Source organism: Oncorhynchus kisutch, linkage group LG5, assembly GCF_002021735.2.
Source record: "Oncorhynchus kisutch isolate 150728-3 linkage group LG5, Okis_V2, whole genome shotgun sequence".
NCBI classification, from domain to species: Eukaryota; Metazoa; Chordata; class Actinopteri; order Salmoniformes; family Salmonidae; genus Oncorhynchus; species Oncorhynchus kisutch.
In genome coordinates this window covers 32013450-32035145 of record NC_034178.2, presented here as the reverse complement: position 1 = coordinate 32035145, position 21696 = coordinate 32013450, and the positions used below count along the sequence as shown (strand labels likewise).

The 21696-nt window shown below is 41.6% G+C and overlaps 1 protein-coding gene across 8 annotated transcripts in view; it reads right to left on the bottom strand.

The window, feature by feature from the left end:
• Positions 1-2865: 2865 nt before the first annotated feature.
• LOC109890921 (band 4.1-like protein 1) overlaps positions 2866-21696 on the bottom strand; it is a 117746-nt gene continuing 98915 nt past the window's right edge. For 4 of the 8 annotated variants that reach the window (XM_020483066.2, XM_020483069.2, XM_020483068.2 and 1 more), the window contains 11 exons: positions 20402-20479; positions 18256-19956; positions 16364-16414; positions 15434-15814; positions 14042-14173; positions 11405-11485; positions 10558-10623; positions 6998-7093; positions 6772-6852; positions 6495-6611; positions 2866-5947 (listed from right to left, as the gene is read on the bottom strand). In XM_020483066.2, the coding sequence (XP_020338655.1) occupies positions 5942-5947; positions 6495-6611; positions 6772-6852; positions 6998-7093; positions 10558-10623; positions 11405-11485; positions 14042-14173; positions 15434-15814; positions 16364-16414; positions 18256-19956; positions 20402-20479 (2790 nt within the window). In that variant the 3' untranslated portion in view covers positions 2866-5941. The remainder of the gene's footprint in view (positions 5948-6494; positions 6612-6771; positions 6853-6997; positions 7094-10557; positions 10624-11404; positions 11486-14041; positions 14174-15433; positions 15815-16363; positions 16415-18255; positions 19957-20401; positions 20480-21696) is intronic. The other 4 variants (XM_031824874.1, XM_031824875.1, XM_020483071.2 and 1 more) reach the window with 2 other exon arrangements.

Below are 21696 nucleotides of genomic sequence, written 5' to 3'. Positions count from 1 at the left end.
CTTTAAAAGTTCTTGAAATTCTCTGTATTGACTGACCTTCATGTCTTAAAGAAATGATGGACTGTTGTTTCTCTTTGCTTATTTTAGCTGTTCTTGCCATTATATGGACTTGGTTTTTTACCGAATAAGGCGATCTTCTGTGTACCACACTTACCTTGTCACAAGACAACTAATTGGCTCAAACGCATTAAGAAGGAAAGAAATTCCACAAATGTACTTTTAACATGGCACACCTGTTAATTGAAATGCATTCCAGGTGACTACGTCATGAAGCTGGTTGAGAGAATGCCAAAAGTGTGCAAAGCTGTCATCAAGGCAAAGGGTGGCTACTTTGAAGAATCTCAAATATAAAATGTTTAGATTTGTTTAACACCTTTTTGGTTACTACATGATTCCATATGTGTTATTTCGTAGTTTTCATGTCTTCACTATTACTTTACAATGTAGAAAACTGTAAAAATAAAGAAAAACCCTTGAATGAGTAGGTGTGTCCAAACTTTTGACTGGTACTGTATATATTTAAAAAAAATATATATTTATATGTGGGATTGTAAATGATGCAGACAATAACATTGATGGAAGCCACTATCTATCTGCAATATTAAAGCAAATTTACCCCCCTCAACAACAAAAAATAATTAATAAATACAAAATCAACAACCAATTTGACAGAGCTTGATGAAGGTTTAAAAGAATGATGGGCAAATATTGTACAATCCCGGTGTGCAAAGCTCTTAAAGACTTATCCAGAAAGACTCAGCTGTCATTTCTGCCAATGTTGATTCTAACATGTATTCATTCAGGAGTGTAAATACTCATGTAAATAAGATATTTCCGTATTCCATTTTCAATAAATTTGCTAACATTTCTAAAAACATATTTTCACTTTGCCATTATGTGTGTGTGTAGATGAGTGAGATAAAAATGTGTTTTAATCCATTCTGAATTCAGGCTGTAACACAACATGTGGAATGAGTTAAAGGGTATGAATACATTCTGAAGACACTTCACATATGGTCTGCATTCCATAATGATTCAAATAGACTAATAGGCTAATTATTGTAATATTTCTGCCTGATTTCATCCACTCAGGAACAACCAAACGAACGTGACCGAGGAAAGAAATGTAAACTAATGATGGAATGGAATGATGCAAAATGTAGGGAAACCAACACTAAAGTGACAGTTATAAATGTTTGTGGGTATAAGAGACAGTAGCTACCGATAGTGGCTAATATTCAACATGACACAGTGAAAAGTCCAGGCTTATAATTAAAATAGTTAGAAAATCAGAAATCAACTCGGTAGGTTTTGTCGCTATACTATCATGGCTACAGAAGTACAGCATATAGCTCGGGTCTCCAAATTTCATCCCTGCAAGGTATAAGGCCAGCATTTTATAAACTTCACTGTGAAAAAGGTGATATTTTGATATGCATCAGTTTGCTGCCATACGATTGGTTTCACATTTGACTCCAGCGATCATCAGATAAAATAGATCAAAAACAATTGTCACTGCAGAGGTCACTAGTGGATCTTAAGTTAAATGGGTCCCATGACCCACATTGAAATGAATTTGTAATGAATAGTTCCTTCCTCCAAATATCTTGGTATCTGGCTTGATGACAAACTGACATTTAAAAAAAAACATTTCACTGAGCTGGTGAAGAAGATGAAGTTCAAGGTTTGGTTTATTTGACAGAAACAAAGCATGTTTGACTTTTGGTAATAGGAAGGAAATTGTCCAGGCCACTTTTATGTCAATCAATCAATCAAATGTATTTATAAAGCCATTTTTACATCAGCAGATGTCACAAAGTGATTATACAGAAACCCAGCCTAAAACCGCAAACAGCAAGCAATGCATGTCTATCTTAGATTATGGGGATATTATCTACATGAAGCAGCATCTACACTTCAACCACTAGATGCTGTTTTCCATTGTGCCCTTAGGTTTATTACTGGTGATGGTTATAGAGCTCACCATTGTGTTTTGTATTTAAAAAAAAGAGTTTGGGCCTCTTTGTATGTAGAGAGCAACATTTTCTTGTGTATCTACAAAGCACTCAGGCAGAAACATACGATTTACCTATCATTAATTAAATTTAGACTGACAAATTAACAATCCCGGACTCAGAATTGGAAAACACTGGAGGCCCCTTCGGTCTCCACAGAGTTGTGGATAGCTGATTTTAGTTTTTGTTGCGCTCTTTGTGTGGAACAACTTACAGAGCTCTCTGAAATGAGATGTTCTGGTCCCCCTTTGTCAGTTCAGAGTAGTGATCGGAGACCTCTGTGTTGATAAATGTGTCTGTCAAGATCAGAATCTGTAGACACACCTCTGCCACGCCTTCATTTCGTTGATCTCCACCTCAAACGAATAGCGGGCGAATAGCATGCTCTCCTCAAGCTTAAGTTCAAGGTCAGAATACTCTTCGATAGAAAAGTGTAAAGGGAAAAGTCCATAAAAAGGGAATTATGTAACATTTATGAAGGGCTTAATTAACTCGGTTCAGAATTCCCCCCTTAGAGCCTAGATTGTATATATAAAGAGTTAGAGATGTCCAATGACAGTCAAAATGTTCCAAATACAAAGCAACAATAGAACAACTGGCACGTGGCAGTAATAGTAGAACTATAACCATTAAGCGATATTTGAATCAATTTGAGAGGAATGATGATTATGCTTGACTGAGTATTGTCCTTCTGTAATCTTATTCCCAATTGCAATTCTCTTAAGGGCCACAAGATGGCAATGCAGGATTCCAAAGAAACTAAATGTAAACGCCTCACCAAGCCCTTTACCGGTTTCCATAACATGGTCTTGCAGCATTTGTCTTCCTCATGAAAATCGCAGAGACAATGTGAATAGCATTGAGACATTTATTTATTTACGTATGTATGTTTTCCATTTAGACTGAACGCAAATACAGCAAACACACACCACCAAGCACTAGGGGGAATGTAGAACAGACAGGTTGAGGTGAATTGAAGGGTGGAAGGAGAAGAGTGGGATGGACAGTGCCTCATGTGAGCCTATGGAATCTGCTTTCTGCTCTTCAATATATTTTTGTTCCAATTCGTATTATTACTACCACTGAAACAGTGTATCGTAGCTAATCTATAGTATTAACCAGTTCTTCTAAGAAGAGGTCATGACCTTAACACCACACGGAGAGTGGATGGCACACAGCTAGGCTAAATAATTACTTCCATGGTTTCAGTATAACAAGTGCACTGTATTAGCACTTACACTTAGTCGGTAGTCGTAACATTGCACATTTGTGAATCCTCTATTACAAAATGCGCACAACCTCATACCACTCTTCCAGTATATTTGTAACTAAATGCACACATAGAAGTATTTATGTTCATACATACAATACATACATACAATATCCACCCTTCAAAACAGCACATCAAGATATACAGAGCAACTTCTTTCTCAATGTCTATACTGTACAGCAAGTAATCATTTTCAGAGGTGTGTGTCCAGTATAGAGAAAACACACATTCCTAACAATATCGTTGCTGCCTATCACTGCAAGCAAGTGCCTTAACATGAATCCAGTGTCATTTGACCAGATAAAATGAAATAAAATATACAAAATAACTGTTAGGGACTCTGTTCACAGCGACTGAACTCTACAGCAGATAAAGACAAGGTCGAAGGATCTTCTCCGTTACTTCAGGGTGAAGTGAGAGTGGAGTAACTATGCCAAGCACGGTAACAAAGCCATGGGAACACGGTGGCAGAACTCAACTTTAGATTCAACTCCATCTTGGAACGGTTTTGGTAGTGCTTTTTATATGCATAAGAGCTCACAGTTCTCTTTTAAATAGATTGATAATGGATTACAATAGCGAGGTGGCTACAAAAAGAGACGGTTATTGCAAGTCTCACAAGCAGTTAAGATTGACCGCTGTAATAAACAATATCATATACTGTAGGAGATGAGAGCAGAGCGGCACACCATAAAATGAATCGGGTTCTCCTCTGTAATATTTTCAAAGTTAGTCCGCACAGGAAACAATGCATAGTATTTATTCAACAGTATGTTCCAGCATATCGTTTTTGTTGATTTTTCAGACTGACTGACGAATGTATACGCAGCTGTTGAATATAGCTTTAGAGTTATTATCCAGAGAGTATACAGATTTGGCCAGGCAGGGCTACGGAGGCCTTTGCTAGGTGTTCTGGAACAGGTTCACCGCCTGTCTATCTGTCGAAGGTGATGGGAGTTTGGCCTTAAAACGTGTCACACTATGAATCCAGGCTTTGTCTGTGAAGTTAACAGAAAAAAGAATCCCACACTTAATAATCGTTTTTAGGGAAGGCAAGAAACCCGCCGGCTCACATTCACCACCACTCTTATAAATACAAATGTTGAACTCACACACCATAACTTAAAAACAAAAGTTTAAAAAAAATCCAAATCAAACATATCCTCACACTTCATAAAATTAGATACTGTAAAACATTATATTAAAACTGCTCATTTGACCAGACTATAGCTTTGTCTCAAATGACACCCTTTTCCCTGTAGAGTGTACTAGTTTTGACCAAAGTAGTGCACTACATGGGGAAATGGGTATGATTTGACTTTTGCCCTACGTGACCAGCATTTGCAAATTAAAGTATAACAGTATGATGAGTGAAGGAGAACAGGATGAGCAGAGGAGCACAGAAGGGGGTGTGGAAGGATTCTGTTTGTTATAATCCAGAGAACGAGCGTCAGAGCCTGGAGTAGTAACGCACCCTGAATGTCAAGCGGAGTCCCAACTCATAGTCTCTTGATGTTGTAGAAGTGTCTGTCCACGTATTTCTTCCGTTGACTCTCCTATCAGTATAGGCCCGTCAGCTTTGTTTGACATGCAGTGTCTACACGCCGCAGAAGTATATTCCACAGAATCCTCCTTGAGCACTTCCCGTGGACGTCAGTTCCACGACAGCTCTGTATCGTATCGTTCATTCCCTCGACTACTTAGAATCATGCATGTGAGTATGAGACGCTAAATCGACCCATTTGATTTTTATTTTCAGAAGATAAGCAAACACTGGACTTTAAATTAGATTGTTCTATTGTTAAAAATGTTTAAAAAGCTAGTAAGACAGCTGTTGACTATATATGTGTCACGCTGGTGACAACAAGCATTAAAGGCTGACCCTCACTACTGGCCCCTGCAGAGCACCCCTCCCCCCCCAAACCCCTTCCTCACACTCCACTCACCCAGTCCCCATGCTTCATGCATGATGTCAGCACAGAGCAGGCATCTCCATGGTGACCATATATGACAGCAATTTGTGGGGGTGGGCTATTGAGTTCCTTAAGAATAAATGACCAGTACTTACAGGTAAGTCAACGTGTTCTGGGGAAATGTCGATCCGTTTTTTTTGTGGATTACATCGTGATCGCTAATAATTTAATTGAACTATGCCGATCAGGGGTGATGAACCATTAACATGCCATTATGTTTGTACTGTACATACAGAGTCTGTCTGGGGATGTAAAATACCAGAACCATTATACTGATCTCTCACAGATCCCAGAGCTAAACAGCCCTATTCGCGACCAAATACAGGTGTAGGAACTTCATTATGCGCGCACAGACACACACAATTAAGATCCTACACCTGTAGCCCTATTCTTTACAAACCATGAGTCAGTCCTCATGGGGGTCTACTGTACAAACACCGAGCATTTTCTAGGGCATTTTCCAGAGGAAGAGTGGTTGGTGGGTGAGGATGGGTCAGAGGCGGCGTCACAGTCGGTTCTGGCTAAAGGGACAGGAGAGGAGACGGAAATTATTTCAAGGAGAGCTGTCTATTGTATTGTAGTATACACTGTGGGTAGGTTACTGTAGTCCTCTTGCAACGGTTGAGTGGGAGTCAGGGAGTTGATGGGCTCCTGTCCCCACTCCCAGGAACCACCATGGGTTATCAGGACTGAAACAGAGAGAGAACACAAACACAGCTCTGTGAAACTGACACTGGGATAAACAAGGTGGTTTAAACGCAAGTTGAGGTTTGTCGTCATTAATCTTTCCCTGGAGGCAGAACTGAACGATTTCCACTAGATGGGCCAGCTGAAAAGTCAAAATTGCCCATTTCGTAAAAATGTTGGTCTAAATTTAAGGTTAGGGTACGGCATTAGGGTTAGCAGTGTGGTTATGGTTAGGTTTAAATCTGATTTTAGGACTTTGTGGCTTTGCCAGTTAGTGACCACTCTGCGAGTTGCTTGCAGTGCAAGAATCATGACAATAGATTGCAACCTGCATTTTAAACAACGTGATTGACTTCCATGTCCAACATACTGTACGCGTGAGCTATGGCATATTTAAAGCCACCTATAGCCTGTATAGCATACATTCACAAATAAATGCATACGCGCACACACACACACACACACACACACAAACACACTGTCTATCACTATCTCCCTACTTATCGAGGCAATACTATGGTGTCTTGTTTACATTGCAGCTCCACATACCTCCGATTTTCTATGTTGCTCTTCAGTGGGAGACTCTGTTTCCCTGACAACCACTGCTTTTGTCACCAGCATGTCGGGGTGTTGCTGCTTGGCCTCCTGTATCGCCATGGCAAGGGCCTGTGTGATAAAGGTCACTGTTCCCATTAAATGGACACTATTCATTTGCACTCAATCTACAATATTAGTGTCTTTGAGTGTCCATGAAAGATGCCATACAAATGACATGCATTTCTACAGTGCTTCTAACTTAGTAACGGCTGTAACTGTTGTTCCTCACCTGATGCTGGTCCACGTCATCATCTCCCGTGATGATGATCCTTTTCTCAATCCGGGTCTCGGAGTAGCCACCTTTCACTGTCTGAAACACAACACACACACACACAGTCAACATCAATCAGATCAGATAATAATTGTGTCCTTTCATAGCGCTATAGTGTATATTAAGTGAAGAGGAAGTGTCAATAACTTTTTTTAAAGGTCACAGAGGAGACACGAGGGGTTACCTTGGTAACTTGAGTTGTGGTTGCTGAGGTGACATTGTCGGCGGTGACAGTCAGCGGGGACACTACGGCCTCTCTCCCCAGGGTGCCCGCCTTCACCTGCAGCACGGCCATTAGGAGAAAGAAGGGTCACATACATTATCAGCACAGCTGCTACAAACACACACACATCCAGTGGTTAAATTGAACCGGAGCAAGGGTCAAAGAGAGCCAGATGGAGCCTAGTTCCAGCACCTTATGGGTCCAACAAGGATTTTTTATTTAATTTATTAGAACCCCCATTGACTGACACATAACGAAAAATACATTACAGACAAAAGAATTTACAATTTAAATACATTTAATAAACATTCATATGAAGTGTGTGTGTGCGCGCGCATCTATCAGTTAGTACATACACACAACAAGTACTGTAGGTCACATTGACGTTTTGCCATGAGGTGTTGCTTTATTTGTACTTAGTCCAACAAAATAAATCCAACAGTTTGCATAGAGCAGGCAGCAAGCTGATAGGCTGCTTTACCTGAGGACAACGATTTTCCTCTATTCTCCGATTAAATATATGTCATGATGTGGCCCTCTTTGGGTATAGCAAGTACCATACCCTTCTCTCTCACTCTGTCTCTCTCCCTCCTACACCCAGGTTCTGTTATCTCAGGTCATAAATTCCTGGAGGAGACTCTCTCCTCATGGCCAGGCAGTATATAGATAGAGAGAGTTTCACAGTAGAACAAAGGAACTTCTACATCATAGAACTTGAGAACTGAACAATATCCATGTTTTGGAGAATGTGTAAACAGTCGGTGGAGTAGCCAGCTACAACCCGGTCCATTTTGTTTCATGTTGTGACCTCATGAAAGACAATACAGCCACATTACCATACCTCTGTTTATACAGGAGCCTCCGTTATGAGGTTTGCGTCTAATTATTGTATAAAATGAATGAGTAAAGATGAAACTATTTGTGAAATTATGTAAGGTGATGTTGAACCGTTAATGTGAGAGTTTAACTAAGTTATTGGCCCACCCCCGTGAGCACAGACATGATCTGGCGTCATGGGACAACCCTTTTCTACTGTTATGAATAAAAACCCCACCTGAAGAAACCCCTTCAGACCATGCATACCTAGGTCAGCTGAGGGAGCGAAGGTTGAGTAGAGACCACAAAAACCTCAGTACAAGCTAAGGTTGTAATGATTGTTGAAACTCTGAGACTATCGACTCCAACAGAATAAGAGCAAATTTTCGATACTAATTACTAGTCTAAAGCGAGAAATCGACCTGAAATGCGAAGACCAACAACTGCCGCAACATCTATTCTACAAGAACATTTCTGAATGTTACTCTGAAGTATCCAGCTTACCACAAAAGACTTGATGGAACAGAGAGACGATCAGATGAACTTTCCAACAGAAAGACGGACGATTCCAACAGATATCACAACGACACACTGAGCGTAAATATATATTGATTGCAGTTATTCCCGAATGAGTGAGCGTTCATGTGCAAAGGATTAGCATTTCAGTTAATATAATTATCAACTGTGTAGTGACTCTCGTCTTTCCCGCCCTTCTCAGTCCACACCCACTTCCCTTTGTCTGGCAAGCCGTCATATCGGCTCAGCCCACTAGGGAACCTCCCCTATCATTTACTTGTAACCATATCTACTGTTTGTTTGTTTACATTTACACGATTAGTTTTATCACGTAATAATAATTACAGAGAATTGATTTGATAAAATAACAGCCTTCAATTTAATGATGCCAAAGACACGACAGATATGACATATAGGAGTGGCTTTGGAGTCAGCTACCATCCTCAGTAGCTCTCCATCTAAGTTGTTAATGCCAGGACGTTTGTCATTATTGATCAATGACAGTAATGTTTCCACCTCGCACACACTAACTTCACAAAAATATCAAATTCAAACTTGCAATGCTTTTCTTTTCATTATTTCGTTTTTTTATGCACGAGTGCGATGGCTCACTGTTCGTTGTTGGCATTTCCTGCCTAAGTTTGCTCACTTTGTCAATTGAGTAATGATTAAAATAACTGGCAACATCAAATCGTTTTGTGATGAATAAGCCATCTGATTGGATGAAAGACGGAGTTGAAATTGTATTTCTGCCCATACATTTAATAGAAAGTACTCCAAAGTTTTTTTTACATCATTTATCTTGGCTTCATAATACAGTTTCTTATTTTTTGTCGTTGTGTTTAGTCACATCATTTCTCAATTTGCAGTAAGTCAGCAAGTAAGATGTGCAGGCAGACTTATTAGCCACTCCTTTTGCCCCATCTCTTTCAACCAGACATTTTTTTTTTTAAATTCCTCATCAATCCATGGAGCCGTAACAGATCTAACAGTCAGTTTCGTAACAGGTGCATGTTTATCAATAATTGGAAGAAGCAATTTCATAAATGCATCAACTGCACCGTCTGGATGCAGATCATCATCCACATAAGAGTCACAGCCAAATCTTTTGTATGATCCTCTTATGCACTATTTTAGGCCCAGGTTTTAGAAGTTTGGCTTTCCTGGATAGAGCCACTATATTGTGATCACTGCATCCTAAGCGTGCAATTTTAGAACAAAGTTCTACACGTGTGGATGACCTTGTTCCTGTAGTGTTTGTAAACACCCTGGCAGGTTGATTAATAACCTGAAACAGATTACAGGAACTGGTTACAGTAAGAAGCTTCTTCTTAAGTGAACAACTTGATGAAAACCTGTTAATATTCAGGCCCCCAAGTAAGTAGACCTCTCGGTTGACATCACATACACTATCAAGCATTTTACACATATTATGTAGATACTGACTGTTAGTACTTAGTGGCCTATAGCAACACCCCAAAAGAAAAGGCTTAAGATATGCCAGATGAACCTGCAACCATAACACTTGACATAAGATCTTCTCTACGCACATACAGCAACACCTCCCTATTTGCATCCCTGTCTCTTCTATACATGTTATATCCATGTATAGCTACTGCTGTATCATCAAATGAATTATCTGATGTTAGCAAGTTATTGATTTCATTAACCTTATTTCTAAGGCTACATATAGTAGTAGGATAAAAAGTAGAATAAAGTACTAACCCTCCCCCTAGAATGGTAATGCATTATACAGCAGTTAACATTACCCTAGACACTTTCCTAACCCTAGCCCTAACCTTGTCTTAATGTCCACACCCTGGTTCAACCCTAACCCTAGCAATACCCTAACCTTGTCTCTGCCACCTCCAAAGTCCCAATTTAAACCCTGCACACACACACACACACACACACACACACAATGCTGCTGATTCAAGGTATAGTCCAGCCAAAATACAACTGCATCTTTACCCACTTCTCTCTACATGACAACATACAGTGAATCACAGACACCGCTTCAATTCAACAACAAACAAGAGCATTGTTTCATGGGAACCTTTATCACTGCGTCAGCTACAATTAATCAAGCGCTACAGTATAGGACTAAATGTCTGGAGTCAGAGTACAGTAACATAGTCTATTGAGTGAGATGAGGGGGTGGAGGATGGTAAGGTGAATTATGTACTTACATGGGAGCCATTTTCTATACTGGGGAGAGGAACTTCCTTCCTACTGCCAACTTCCTGGTTCTGGTTCTGGGATAACAGGAAGGATGAGGAGAGGGAGGGAGGAAAGAAAATGTCACTTGGATGAAGGGATGAAGTCATCATGTTCATGATGATTCAACTAATCAGGGAGAAGAGCAGTGTGTCCATATGGGAACAAGCAGTCCACAAAACCTGATCACCATATTGCATGCAGCTACCATGACCGTAGTGAATCAGAAGCAAGGTATTAGGATGAATTTATAAAGCAACTTATAAGCCAATAGGCAGCCAAGCAGGAGCGTACCAACTACTGAAGTTCAACCCAACAGATCCTCCTGTCATTATCATTACAGCATGTTTGTTGGCACTGTGATACAAACTGGAGCTTATTTAAATATTAAGTGCCATAGATAACCAAAGCCAATTATGTGGTAGCAGTATGACATGTTGTAAACATGTGACTCTGCACAATTTATAAGGGGGAGAAGTCTTTATAGCAAGCCTATTTTAAAAGGATGCACATGCAAAAATTGTGAGGCAATATCATATTAAGGCAGAAAACTAAACAATCTGGCAAAATATATTCTCTAAATGTGCAGCCCATTATTTGCACATGCAAAACCTGTCATGGCAGATTTGAGTGATTCTCTATACCCTTATCCCCCATGAGCACCATATTTACACCAGTCCAGTTCCTTTCAAATCCACCAGGGGGATTGAATTAGTGTGCAGTTCAGGGAGAAGGGTAGTGAATCAGACTGCAGATAGAGCTTGCATAGCATAGCCTTCAAGCCTTTCCGCTATTGTCAATAGAGTGTATGATACATACCAGGTCGCCCTCTGGTGGCTTAGCCATGTCAGTGCTGCTGGAGACCTTTGTCTCGTTACAGTTGATGTCAGCCTCCATTTGCTGCAGACACACACAAAACGCTACTGTATTTTTGCTTACTCCAAATCAAGAGCACATCTGCCAAAGAGGCTCAACACACGAGACATGGCTATTTGTCATCTAGAAGACTATGTACCTACACGTAGTGTACAAAACATGAAGAACACCTTCCTGATATTGTGTTGCGCGCTGAAGCGTTGCAGTTCTGGACACAACCCGGTGCACCTGGAACCTACTACAATACCCCATTCAAAGGCGCTTAATATTTTGTCTTGCCCATTCACCCTCTGAATGACACAGACATACAATCCATGTCTCAATTGTCTCAAGCCTTAAGCATGCTCTTTAACCCGTCTCCTCCCCTTCATCTACACGACTGAAGTGGATTTAACAAGTGACATCAATAAGGGATCATAGCTTTCACCTGTTCAGTCTATGTCATGGAAAGAGCAGGTCTTCCTAATGTTTTGTACACTCAGTGTATTCAAGGTCAATCCATTTCTCTGCTCAACACACACTGACTTGAGTTTTCACTTCAAAGAAACCCGCTCCAACACAGCTCATCCTCATCATTATATGAATGACACACCAGAGGCACCAATTACATTTTAATCAGGCACCTGTGGGACTGACACAGCTCCATGCTCTGCCTTTAGAGATGAATGGAACTCCCGCATGCTTTCATAATTCTCTTTAATGTCCTGTCAATACTTTAATCCCTGTATAACAACGTTATTAAAGTCCCAATGGATTAAAAAACATGATTTGATTTTGGCCTTCCATGGTGACATCACCATGCGGTAAATGTGTTAATTGACCAATAACAAAGAGAGTTCCAAACCTCTCTGTAAAATAACAGTGTCACGTTCTGACCTTTATTTCCTGTGTTTTGTATTTAGTTAGTATGGTCAGGGCGTGAGTTGGGTGGGCAGTCTATGTTTGATTTTCTATGATTTGGGGTTTTCTATGTTTCGGCCTAGTATGGTTCTCAATCAGAGGCAGGTGTCATTAGTTGTCTCTGATTGAGAATCATACTTAGGTAGCCTGGGTGTCACTGTGTGTTTGTGGGTGATTGTTCCTGTCTTTGTGTTTTGCACCAGATAGGGCTGTTGAGGGTTTTCACACATTTCTTGTTTTGTTGTATCAGTTGTTCATGAGTAAATTTACATATTAAAAGAACCTTGGACACTTACCACGCCGCATATTGGTCCTCTGATCCGTTTCGCCTCTCCTCTTCGGAAGAAGAGGAGGAAATCCCTTACAAACAGCTCATTTTCAGTTTTCCCCTTCCTACTCAGACCACTCCCAGACAGTCCTAGCAAAATCCTTGCTTGAGAAATTGCCCTTTGCTAAGAAGAAGCTATTTTTGTTTACTTAAAACATTCACAGTAAGGTGCTTAGTTGTTACCCAGAAATGATTTGATATTGAGATTTTTTTTTAATGGCTCCATTGGACCTTTAACTCCCTGTGGTCGTGAGAATATGTCACTCAATCGAATCAAGAGCTGCACTACAGCAGAGCTACGGAGAGAAAATGTCTCATCTATATTAGGATTATATGCTTCCTCTTTAAATGACTAATTACATTTCCCTCTGTTTACAAAAATATCAAACTATATTGGTGGGGTAAAAATGAACCTAGAAATGGTCTTATTCACCATAAGACAGTGTTTCCATTTCCTGCTGAGGATCATTTCAGATGCCTTCTGGTCAAACTGTAGGGCCACTCTGCTACATTTGTCATTTGATCATTAGTATGCACTAGCACTGGTAACACTAATCTGCACTGGTACTAAAGTGACTCTTATCAACTGGATGCAAGGATTTCCTTTGTGTTGTCGTAGGAATGCTGCATTATCTCACCAACCCCCTTGTCACACCTCTGGGTAGCAGAGGTTCTGTTGCGATAACATCCTTTAAGTCTGATATCACTTTGTAATGCTATTGTTCAACAACTCAAAATGTTGAATCCAAACTTTTTAAAAAAGGGGCCTCGGATTCATTGTCTCTTTCTCTTTTGTTCCTGACCTGCGCTGGTGAGATTCATGCGCTCTCTCGTTCTTTCTTTCTCTCTCCACCTCATGGACTCTTGGGGCATGCCCTTTCAGGCTATGACTTCTCCCACTCTCTCCCGCTCTGATCAATCCGATAATAATGCCGTGTAATGCGTGTCAAAGCTTTGTAACTTAAGTTTATGCCTTGTATGTGATTTCAGTCATTTTACAATGTTAATTAAATTAAGAATTCCATTCTCAGACCTTTCTTGATTGCCTATTACTGTATCGCAACTGTAGTCTCTTGCATATTGCAAACATATTTTTATGGAGTCAGAAAACTTTTTAAATAGGCTAATTGTATAGTCCCGGATCGCATGTGAGGCATATATGATCAATATTACAACACAAAACTGATAGCACTTATCTGGTTTGTGCTTTAGACAACTCATCTGTCATGTTTATTGTCAAAGGACTTGGCTAGAGCACAAACAGATTTGACTACTTTACCAGGCTAAATCATCAAACATCAAAACACAGAGGGACATGAGTGAGTCCATATGCATAGACTGATCTAGTGTACCTGCTCAGACATGTCCATGATGTTGGTGCTGGTGACCTCTGACCCATTGGTATGTGTCTCCATCTTAGTGTCGGCCTTCCTCAGCATCTGGGCAGCGCTAACAGCACTGGGGTCTTTCCTGGCTACTGGGGGCTGCAGCAGGAGGACACAGACAGGTACACTAAGATTTCATAGACCATAGACAGTCTATTCTTCTCCAACGTCGTCAATATTACCTGACGGTATACAAATCTTTAACAAATGTCCTAAAATTGAGCCCCGAAGTACAGTACCAGTCAAAAGTGTGGACGCACCTACTCATTCAAGGTTTTTTCTTTATTTTTAATATTTTCTACATTGTGAAAAAAATTGTGAAGACATCAAAATGACGAAATAACACATGTGGAATCACGTAGTAACCAAAAAAGTGTTAAACAAATCAAAATGCTGTATGTCGTTTTCTATGTTTATATGTTGGAAATAATTATGGGCGAATCGCTTGAAAGACACATGAAAATCCATCAAATTTGAATCTTACTTACGTGATGTCTAAATACGGTATATTCTGTCAGGTACGTGCTGTGGCCTTGACGTGTTACTGACCGTGCTTATCCTTAGTTCAACTACAATACATTTCTTATTCAAAAACTACAATACTGTTCAAACAGACAATGAAGCAATACAAGCATAGTCATACACTGCAGTATCAATTGGTGATTGTACATCACTTCATTTCAGACCAAACATTTAGTAACGCAAGCAGGACTGACAATGGAAGGGAAAATACCAGAGAACATACACATTTCACAATAATCTGAAACAACGAAAACAGCAAATGGACAAACCATAGGAAAAAAAATAAACAAAAACCAAAAGACTAAGCAAAAATATAACTAATAATTGTATAACATGTAAACATAAAATTAAAACATCAACAACAACAAAAAATGGCAACTGAAAATGCTCCAACAGAAAAGGTGACTGGTGATTTCATTAAAGGAATGACGTTATCTACTTCCCCAGAGTCCGATGAACTCATGGATACCATTTTTACGTCTCTGCATCTAGTATGAAGGAAGCTAGGGGTAGTTTCGCGAGCTAACACTAACTAGCGTAAGCGCAATGACTGGAAGTCGATGGTATGTACTAGCGTGCTAGCAGTTACCATGGTCTTCCAGTCATTTCACTAACCCTAGTTAGCAATTGCACTAACGCTATTTAGCAACGTCCTTCAAACTGCATGCAGAGACATAACAATGGCATCCACGAGTCCATCTGACTCTGGGGAAGTAGATAAAGGACTTCATTGAAAAAAATAATGAAGTTTCCCTTTAAGGGCAGGATTCGCTCTCAGAAGCAGGAGGGAGGAGACAGGGAGTGGCAAGGATCAGGGATGGGGTACATTGTGTCTACCTCATGGCGCATACGTTCCTCACGGTGCACAGGGGGCATCTCCTCTACAGCGGACATGTCATGGGAGCCCATGAGACGGGCCGAATAGAACCTGGAGGTCTCCTCAAAGTCGTCCCGGCCCACCTCGGGCAGCCGCTCGGGCAACCACTCCCTCTCCCCCAGCTCAGACAGGCCCTTGGAGAAATCCTCCACGCCCGTGTGGAGGTCCATGATGACGGTGAAGTCCACCTCGGCCTCCAGGCTGGACGTGGAGCTGACCGTCATGCTGGAGCACTTCCTCTCAATGCCCAACTGGGTCTCTTTCATGAAGACCACCGTGTCACGCTCGTGGTCTTCCTCCGAGGTGGAGCCCGGCCGAGGCCTCCTCTCCCAGTGTTCCCTCTGGGTGAGAGAGGGGGTTACAGAAAGATGGCCGCCACAACAAAAATCACAACACACGGCCAGTCTGGCCGCAGCTCAGGGCAGGGAGTGACCATGAGAGAGGGGATGATGATGATGATGATGATGATGATGATGATGATGATGACAGTGGATGAATGATCCTCTAGAAGGGAATATGTCCTGGCCTGGAGGTGTGCATAAGTATTCATGTAGGATCTTTCCGAGGCCCTGATATCTATTATACATGTATATATTATCATAAAAATCGATCATAAAAATCTTCTCCAGGCATGCAATTTGCCACATCGTATATAGAGAAGAAAGGAGATAAATGGGGAAGTCTTACACAGAGGAAATTACTTTTAACATAACGGAGGATAAACGCCTGTGGCATAGTCAGGGTTCAGCCTCTATGTATGCTGCTCATATGACAGAGTTACCCATGTGTGACGGTGAGGGAGACAATGGGGAGTGAGGGACTAATTTACCACAGGGGAGAAATGGGAAAATGGTGAGGCATGTGGTTGAATTCAAAATGTAAAAAGTGACCTTGGCATCATCTACTGTATCTTCATAAATGGCAAGAGTGGAGAGAGGCTCCTGCGGAGGGAAAGCAAGGGAGGAAGGAGAGCAGCCAGAGGTTATTCCAAGCTGGAGAGACAGACTACTAGACATCAGTAGAGAGACTGGGTCTCTGCTAAAAGGCTGTTAGAACAACAAAACCGCACGTTTCTAGCATAGAAGGGCAGTTCCCCCTTCTACCTATTAGTGAGTACAAAAAAACAAGTAAGCTTACTACCAGCTTGGACAAGAGAAATTAACCCAACATGTAAAGCCAGTTGTCATACTTGGAATTAGTTTAAGCTAGAGTGTCATACAGAATGTTCTATGGACAGGTTGTACGATTTGATCATCTCGAACAGCCGTAGCAGCATGGCAACAGTCAATCATTGGCCAAGGGCAGAATCATAGAATGCCGCAAACCACGCAGACTGAATTTCAAGGGGCTCAAATGGCCAAAGAATAGTGTTTGGTTTTCAATGACATCAAAGGCAGTTTTGGAAGTCAAAATAAGGAGGCTCGTTATGATTTTATAACATGCTTGTGAGCCCATTCAACTTTTTTCACACCCAGTATACAGAATGGCGGTTGCTCTCACACTGCTGTTTGTCAGTTTTTGGGTGAGGCAGCTTACAAAGTGATCTCACACCTCGTTCCATGCCTGATCGTGCCAATGTGTCCTGGGCCTACAGACTAAACGCAGGGAATGATTTAAGCTGTTTGATCCCAGTCCTAATTTCTAATGATTATAATTCCACTGGCAGATACATTCAAGCACCTAATGACACTAACTGTGGAATGAAAGTGGCGACTCTCTTTCTGAAAGCTAGTCTGTCTGTGTAGCTACAGTACAGCAGCCTGGGGATTGCTGCTTGAGGGCTTGTTGCCTGCCTCTTTTTTTCCACAGTCTGGGTGGGTCCTTGGCTTTACAATAATGCATATAGCATCCAATGTATGATCCTTGTAAAGCATTTTGATCTGGTTTCTAAATAATCACTAACCAATAAGGTACCATTATTCATTTTCATGCTAATGAAGTTGATATTTTGAAGGGGGAAAAAAAAACATGTCAAATCACAAACTACTTACATTTACATTACACAAACTTTTTTTCTTTAAAAAGTATCTTTGAGGTCAGGAGATTAATGGCCGACATTTGACTGATGAGCATACTGTACAGTATATGTAACAGAGTGCCTTTATGGGTGATAATGACATGTTTCTCTCATTTTCTCATACAGTTCCTGTCACAGTCAATTGAGCTGTAAAAACATGTATGAAACCATGTCTGAAGTCCATGCCTTCCTCCACATGTCAGCTTGGAAACAGCATGGAGGAGAAGTGCAAAAGAAAACTCAGCGCCATGGCAATATGCAAGAGGCTTTTTTTCCCTTGCAACCCTCTGCGAAAGAGACTTGCTTGGGGGGGGGGGGGGTTAGTTGGAAGGAGCGTCACGGTTCAAATGTGAATAGAGGGGGAATAGAAGCCAAGAGCAAAAGCATGAAAAGTTGTGTTCGTCTTTTTGACAATCTCTACCATAGCCCTGTTGTGAGTTTTACAGACTTGCAAGCAGTTGTGTTTCAGGTTTGCTGTGAAGCATAAGGGTGAAGGGAGGCAGGGAGGAGTAGGGGGGCTAAACGGGGAGGATCCAAACTCATGGCAGACAAAATGCATTGATGGCGGCATCAGCCAATGAGACGCAGCCAAAAACAAGTGTCTCATAAGTTACACTCCAACCCCTTCTTCATATACAGGCACATATATATATATATGTATATTCAAGTCACTGAAAACAGGAAAATAAGAAAATGGGAGTGTACGGGTCAGTCTGAAGCTCATGCGATGCTTTTTGCTTCCAAATGACTGAAAAGCCAAGTTACCGAGTGTCTCTTCTTGGCAGCATCCAGGCCAGGCTCCCTGCTAGCATTGCGGTTGATGTTCCGGAGTATGAGTCCAGACTCTCTGGCTTTCCGTGTTTTCACTGGAGGGGCAGGAGGAGCTGTTCTGGGAATCGCTGAAGCTGGAACTGAGGCCTTAAAGCTGAGAAGGTGATGACTCTCTATGGCTTCTCGAGCCACCTGAAAGGGATCGTCACAGGCAGTGCTGCTCTGTTCCAGCTCTTCAGTTTTAGCCTCGACTCTCGTCAAGCCTTCCAGACCCCAGAAGCTGCCCTGTACCTGTGTAGCTTCTCTGTGTGATGTGGTCGGGGAGTGAGTCTGTCTTGCTGGACTAGTGTTGGTTGTTACGAATGATGTAGGCAGGGTGAATGTTGGATGAAAGGTGGGTGCGTCGTTCCGGTTGATGTCTGAGGGTCCCTCTGAGGAACCCCCTGACCATCTGTACTCTCTTCTAAAAACTCCAATCAGCTCAGACTCAGTCTCCTGGCTCCCTTTGTCGTGCTCATCTTTACAGGCCAAGCTCTTTGACCTTTCGGGTTTGAGAGGAACGATCCTTGTTATTTCTGACTGACTGCGGCCTGATAGTCTTTGAAAAGACCTTCTCTGACCCCTGACCTCTGACATGAGAACTTCCATGTCCTCCCCTCCAGAGTTACTGGATTTTCTCTCATGGGTCTTGACCACCCTCAGTTTGACCTCTGCTATGTGTTCTTTATTGTCAGTCATGCTCCTCTCTCTACGATCAAACTCTTTAACCATTTCTGCTAAAGTATCCCATTCTTTCTTATCAGGACCATTGACAGAGCCCAGCACTTCATCTGCTGGCTGGACTTCATCGTTGATGAAGCTTTTAGCCTGGTCGTTTTCCTCACACCCTGCCGGATCATCCACAGCACTTCCCGGAGTCTCCTTGTCTTCTCCTATTGATGTAATGTGTCCCTTCTGGTTATCTTTATGCACAGCGGCAGACACCACTTTCTCCGTCCACTTTCTCCGTCCACTCGTCCCCCAACACTGGTCGTCTGGCTCCTCTCTCGCTGTACTGTCTTCAGGGTGGTCTATTAGTCCCGCCTTTGTCTTCTCTGTAGGACTATCCTCCCAGTCTGATCCCTCATGGTCTTCTTCGCCATTTGAGCCGTCGCCCTCTTTCTCATAGACAAATTCTGTTGACATTCCCAGGTTTAAACTATTAGGCCTCTTCTTTTTTCTGTGTCTGTTGAGTTGATGATCCTTCTTAGAGTCTCGGAATGGGACTGGGGCTGGGGTTGATACTGGGTCTGGGTCTGAGACTATGTCATTCTTTGCACCAGAGTCATCTGCTGGAGGTACTTTCCACTGTGTATCATCATCAGAAGATTCAGTGGTTTCAGCTAATTCCACCATGAACCGGCTGTTGCTAGTCAGCCGCGGTTCAGAACATTCATCATGGGCTTCCCTTGTGGCTTTGGGCAAAGGAAAGTTATCAATATCTGTTATCATTTCTGGCCCATCCTCTCCTGTAGCCTTGACATGAATCATCTTGGCTCCTTCTCTCTCTTTTTCCAGTTCTTTCTTTCTTTCCCAATAGATATCAGGGACTAATGGGGGAGGTGAGGTGGAAGCTTTGTTCTGTTCCTCGGCCTTCCAGTCATGGTTATGTTGATAAGTGTCTTGTTTCTCAATCAATACCCACTCCTCAGAGCCCTACATGTTGATATAGATTAAACACAGTTAGAGGTGCCAACTGAACTGTAACATAGGTTAACAGCTACAGTACAGAAATGTGTTTTTATTGTACAAATAGATCCTCTACCATCCTCCATGTAGATGGTAGGTGCATGCTCATAGACTGTAATCTGCTAATAATTTATGCTTCAATTGCTGCAATCATACATTGAAATGTTACATTTTACATAAAAAATGTATATGTTGGTTATTGCTTTTCTTAAAAGATTTTCTCAGACACAATGACTGCAGCTGGTCAGATTAAAACAGGATGCAAGGGATATCAGCTATAGCTGAGTGAGCAATATGTATATGAAATGGTACCAGGCCACAGATTCATTACAGATAAATGGCCAACTACAGTACAGTCAGTATGTTATGAGGTAAAAGTTAGAAGAGAGAGGAAGAGGAAGTGAAGAGCAACCTCTGGGGAAGTCACCAAAGTCTTCTGGAAGAAGAAGTCCTCTACAGAGAAGCTGTTTACTGGGTCCTTGCCCCCCACCTTATGGGGGGGACGAGCGTTACCCGCCAGGAGAGGTGTGGAGGGGGAAGAGAGAGGGAGGAGAACAGCTATTAGATGAGCCCCAACTGTATGGTTCTTTGTCACAGCATACTATCCAACGTTTGGTAATTTCATGCAAAAGGGGAAAAGGAAAGTGAAGGATAGAAAGGGGGAAGAAATATTGATTCAATGGGCTAGGGAGACCAGGGATTTTCAAAAAAATACTGTACGACTCTCCTGAATCAAAGTCCTAGCTGAAATCTAAGAGCCAATCCAGATTAATCTTGAATCAAATAACGAGACATGGGCCTAGTTGGCGTCCACCTGCACATTGCGGCTCCCACATCCACATAACCAACTGAGGAGGTATTTGCAATGCAAAAATAACATTTGCAACTACATCAAAGGCTATATGATTTCCTCTGAATCGCTCCGAGTTGGACTCCTCCAGGATAGAGAGATTTCTCAGGCCACACGTTGTCGTTGTTCAATCGGGACAATAGCGTCACTCCCTCAGATCTATGTAGGTGCATGACAGATGGCGTTTTCATGCCCTCGAGGAGGTCTGATGAGAATCTCTATGGCTATAATTTGATTGTTCTCAAAGAGCAGATGTGAACGCGTCGGTAGACTACATAAATACCTGGAAACAGACTGCATTGACAGAGCTACACTAGAGAGGACTGTCATATTATTGTCTCTTAACAGTATAATCACAATGTGAAAGTGATCAAAGTGGCAGGGGCTATTGCGTTCTGACACAAAGGGAAGATTTGTAATTGTCAGGCAATCAAGGTGGGTAGACGATCGAGATGGTTGTTCCTCTAGGGCTTCATAATCTGAATATGTCCAGATTTTGCACATCTTCTCTTCAAGTTAATGCAGAGTCACTTTTCTACCATCTCTAAATAAACTGGGATTTTGCTACAAGTGAAGATCCGTCATCAATAAAGCGGTGAATTGGGAGCTTCGACAATGTGCGGGCCTTCTTGTTCTTTACTAGGTGTTCTTTGTAAGCCCAGCACCTATGTTTTTAAGGATGTGCGTATGACCACAAACACCCACCTTTAATGATAAACGCAGGACATGATTTCAGTTTTTTCAAATTCAATATGTTCTTATGATCTAGACTGAACAGAAATATAAACACAACATGTAAAGTGATGGTCCCATGTTTCATGAGCTTAAATAAAAGATCCCAGAAATGTTCCATATGC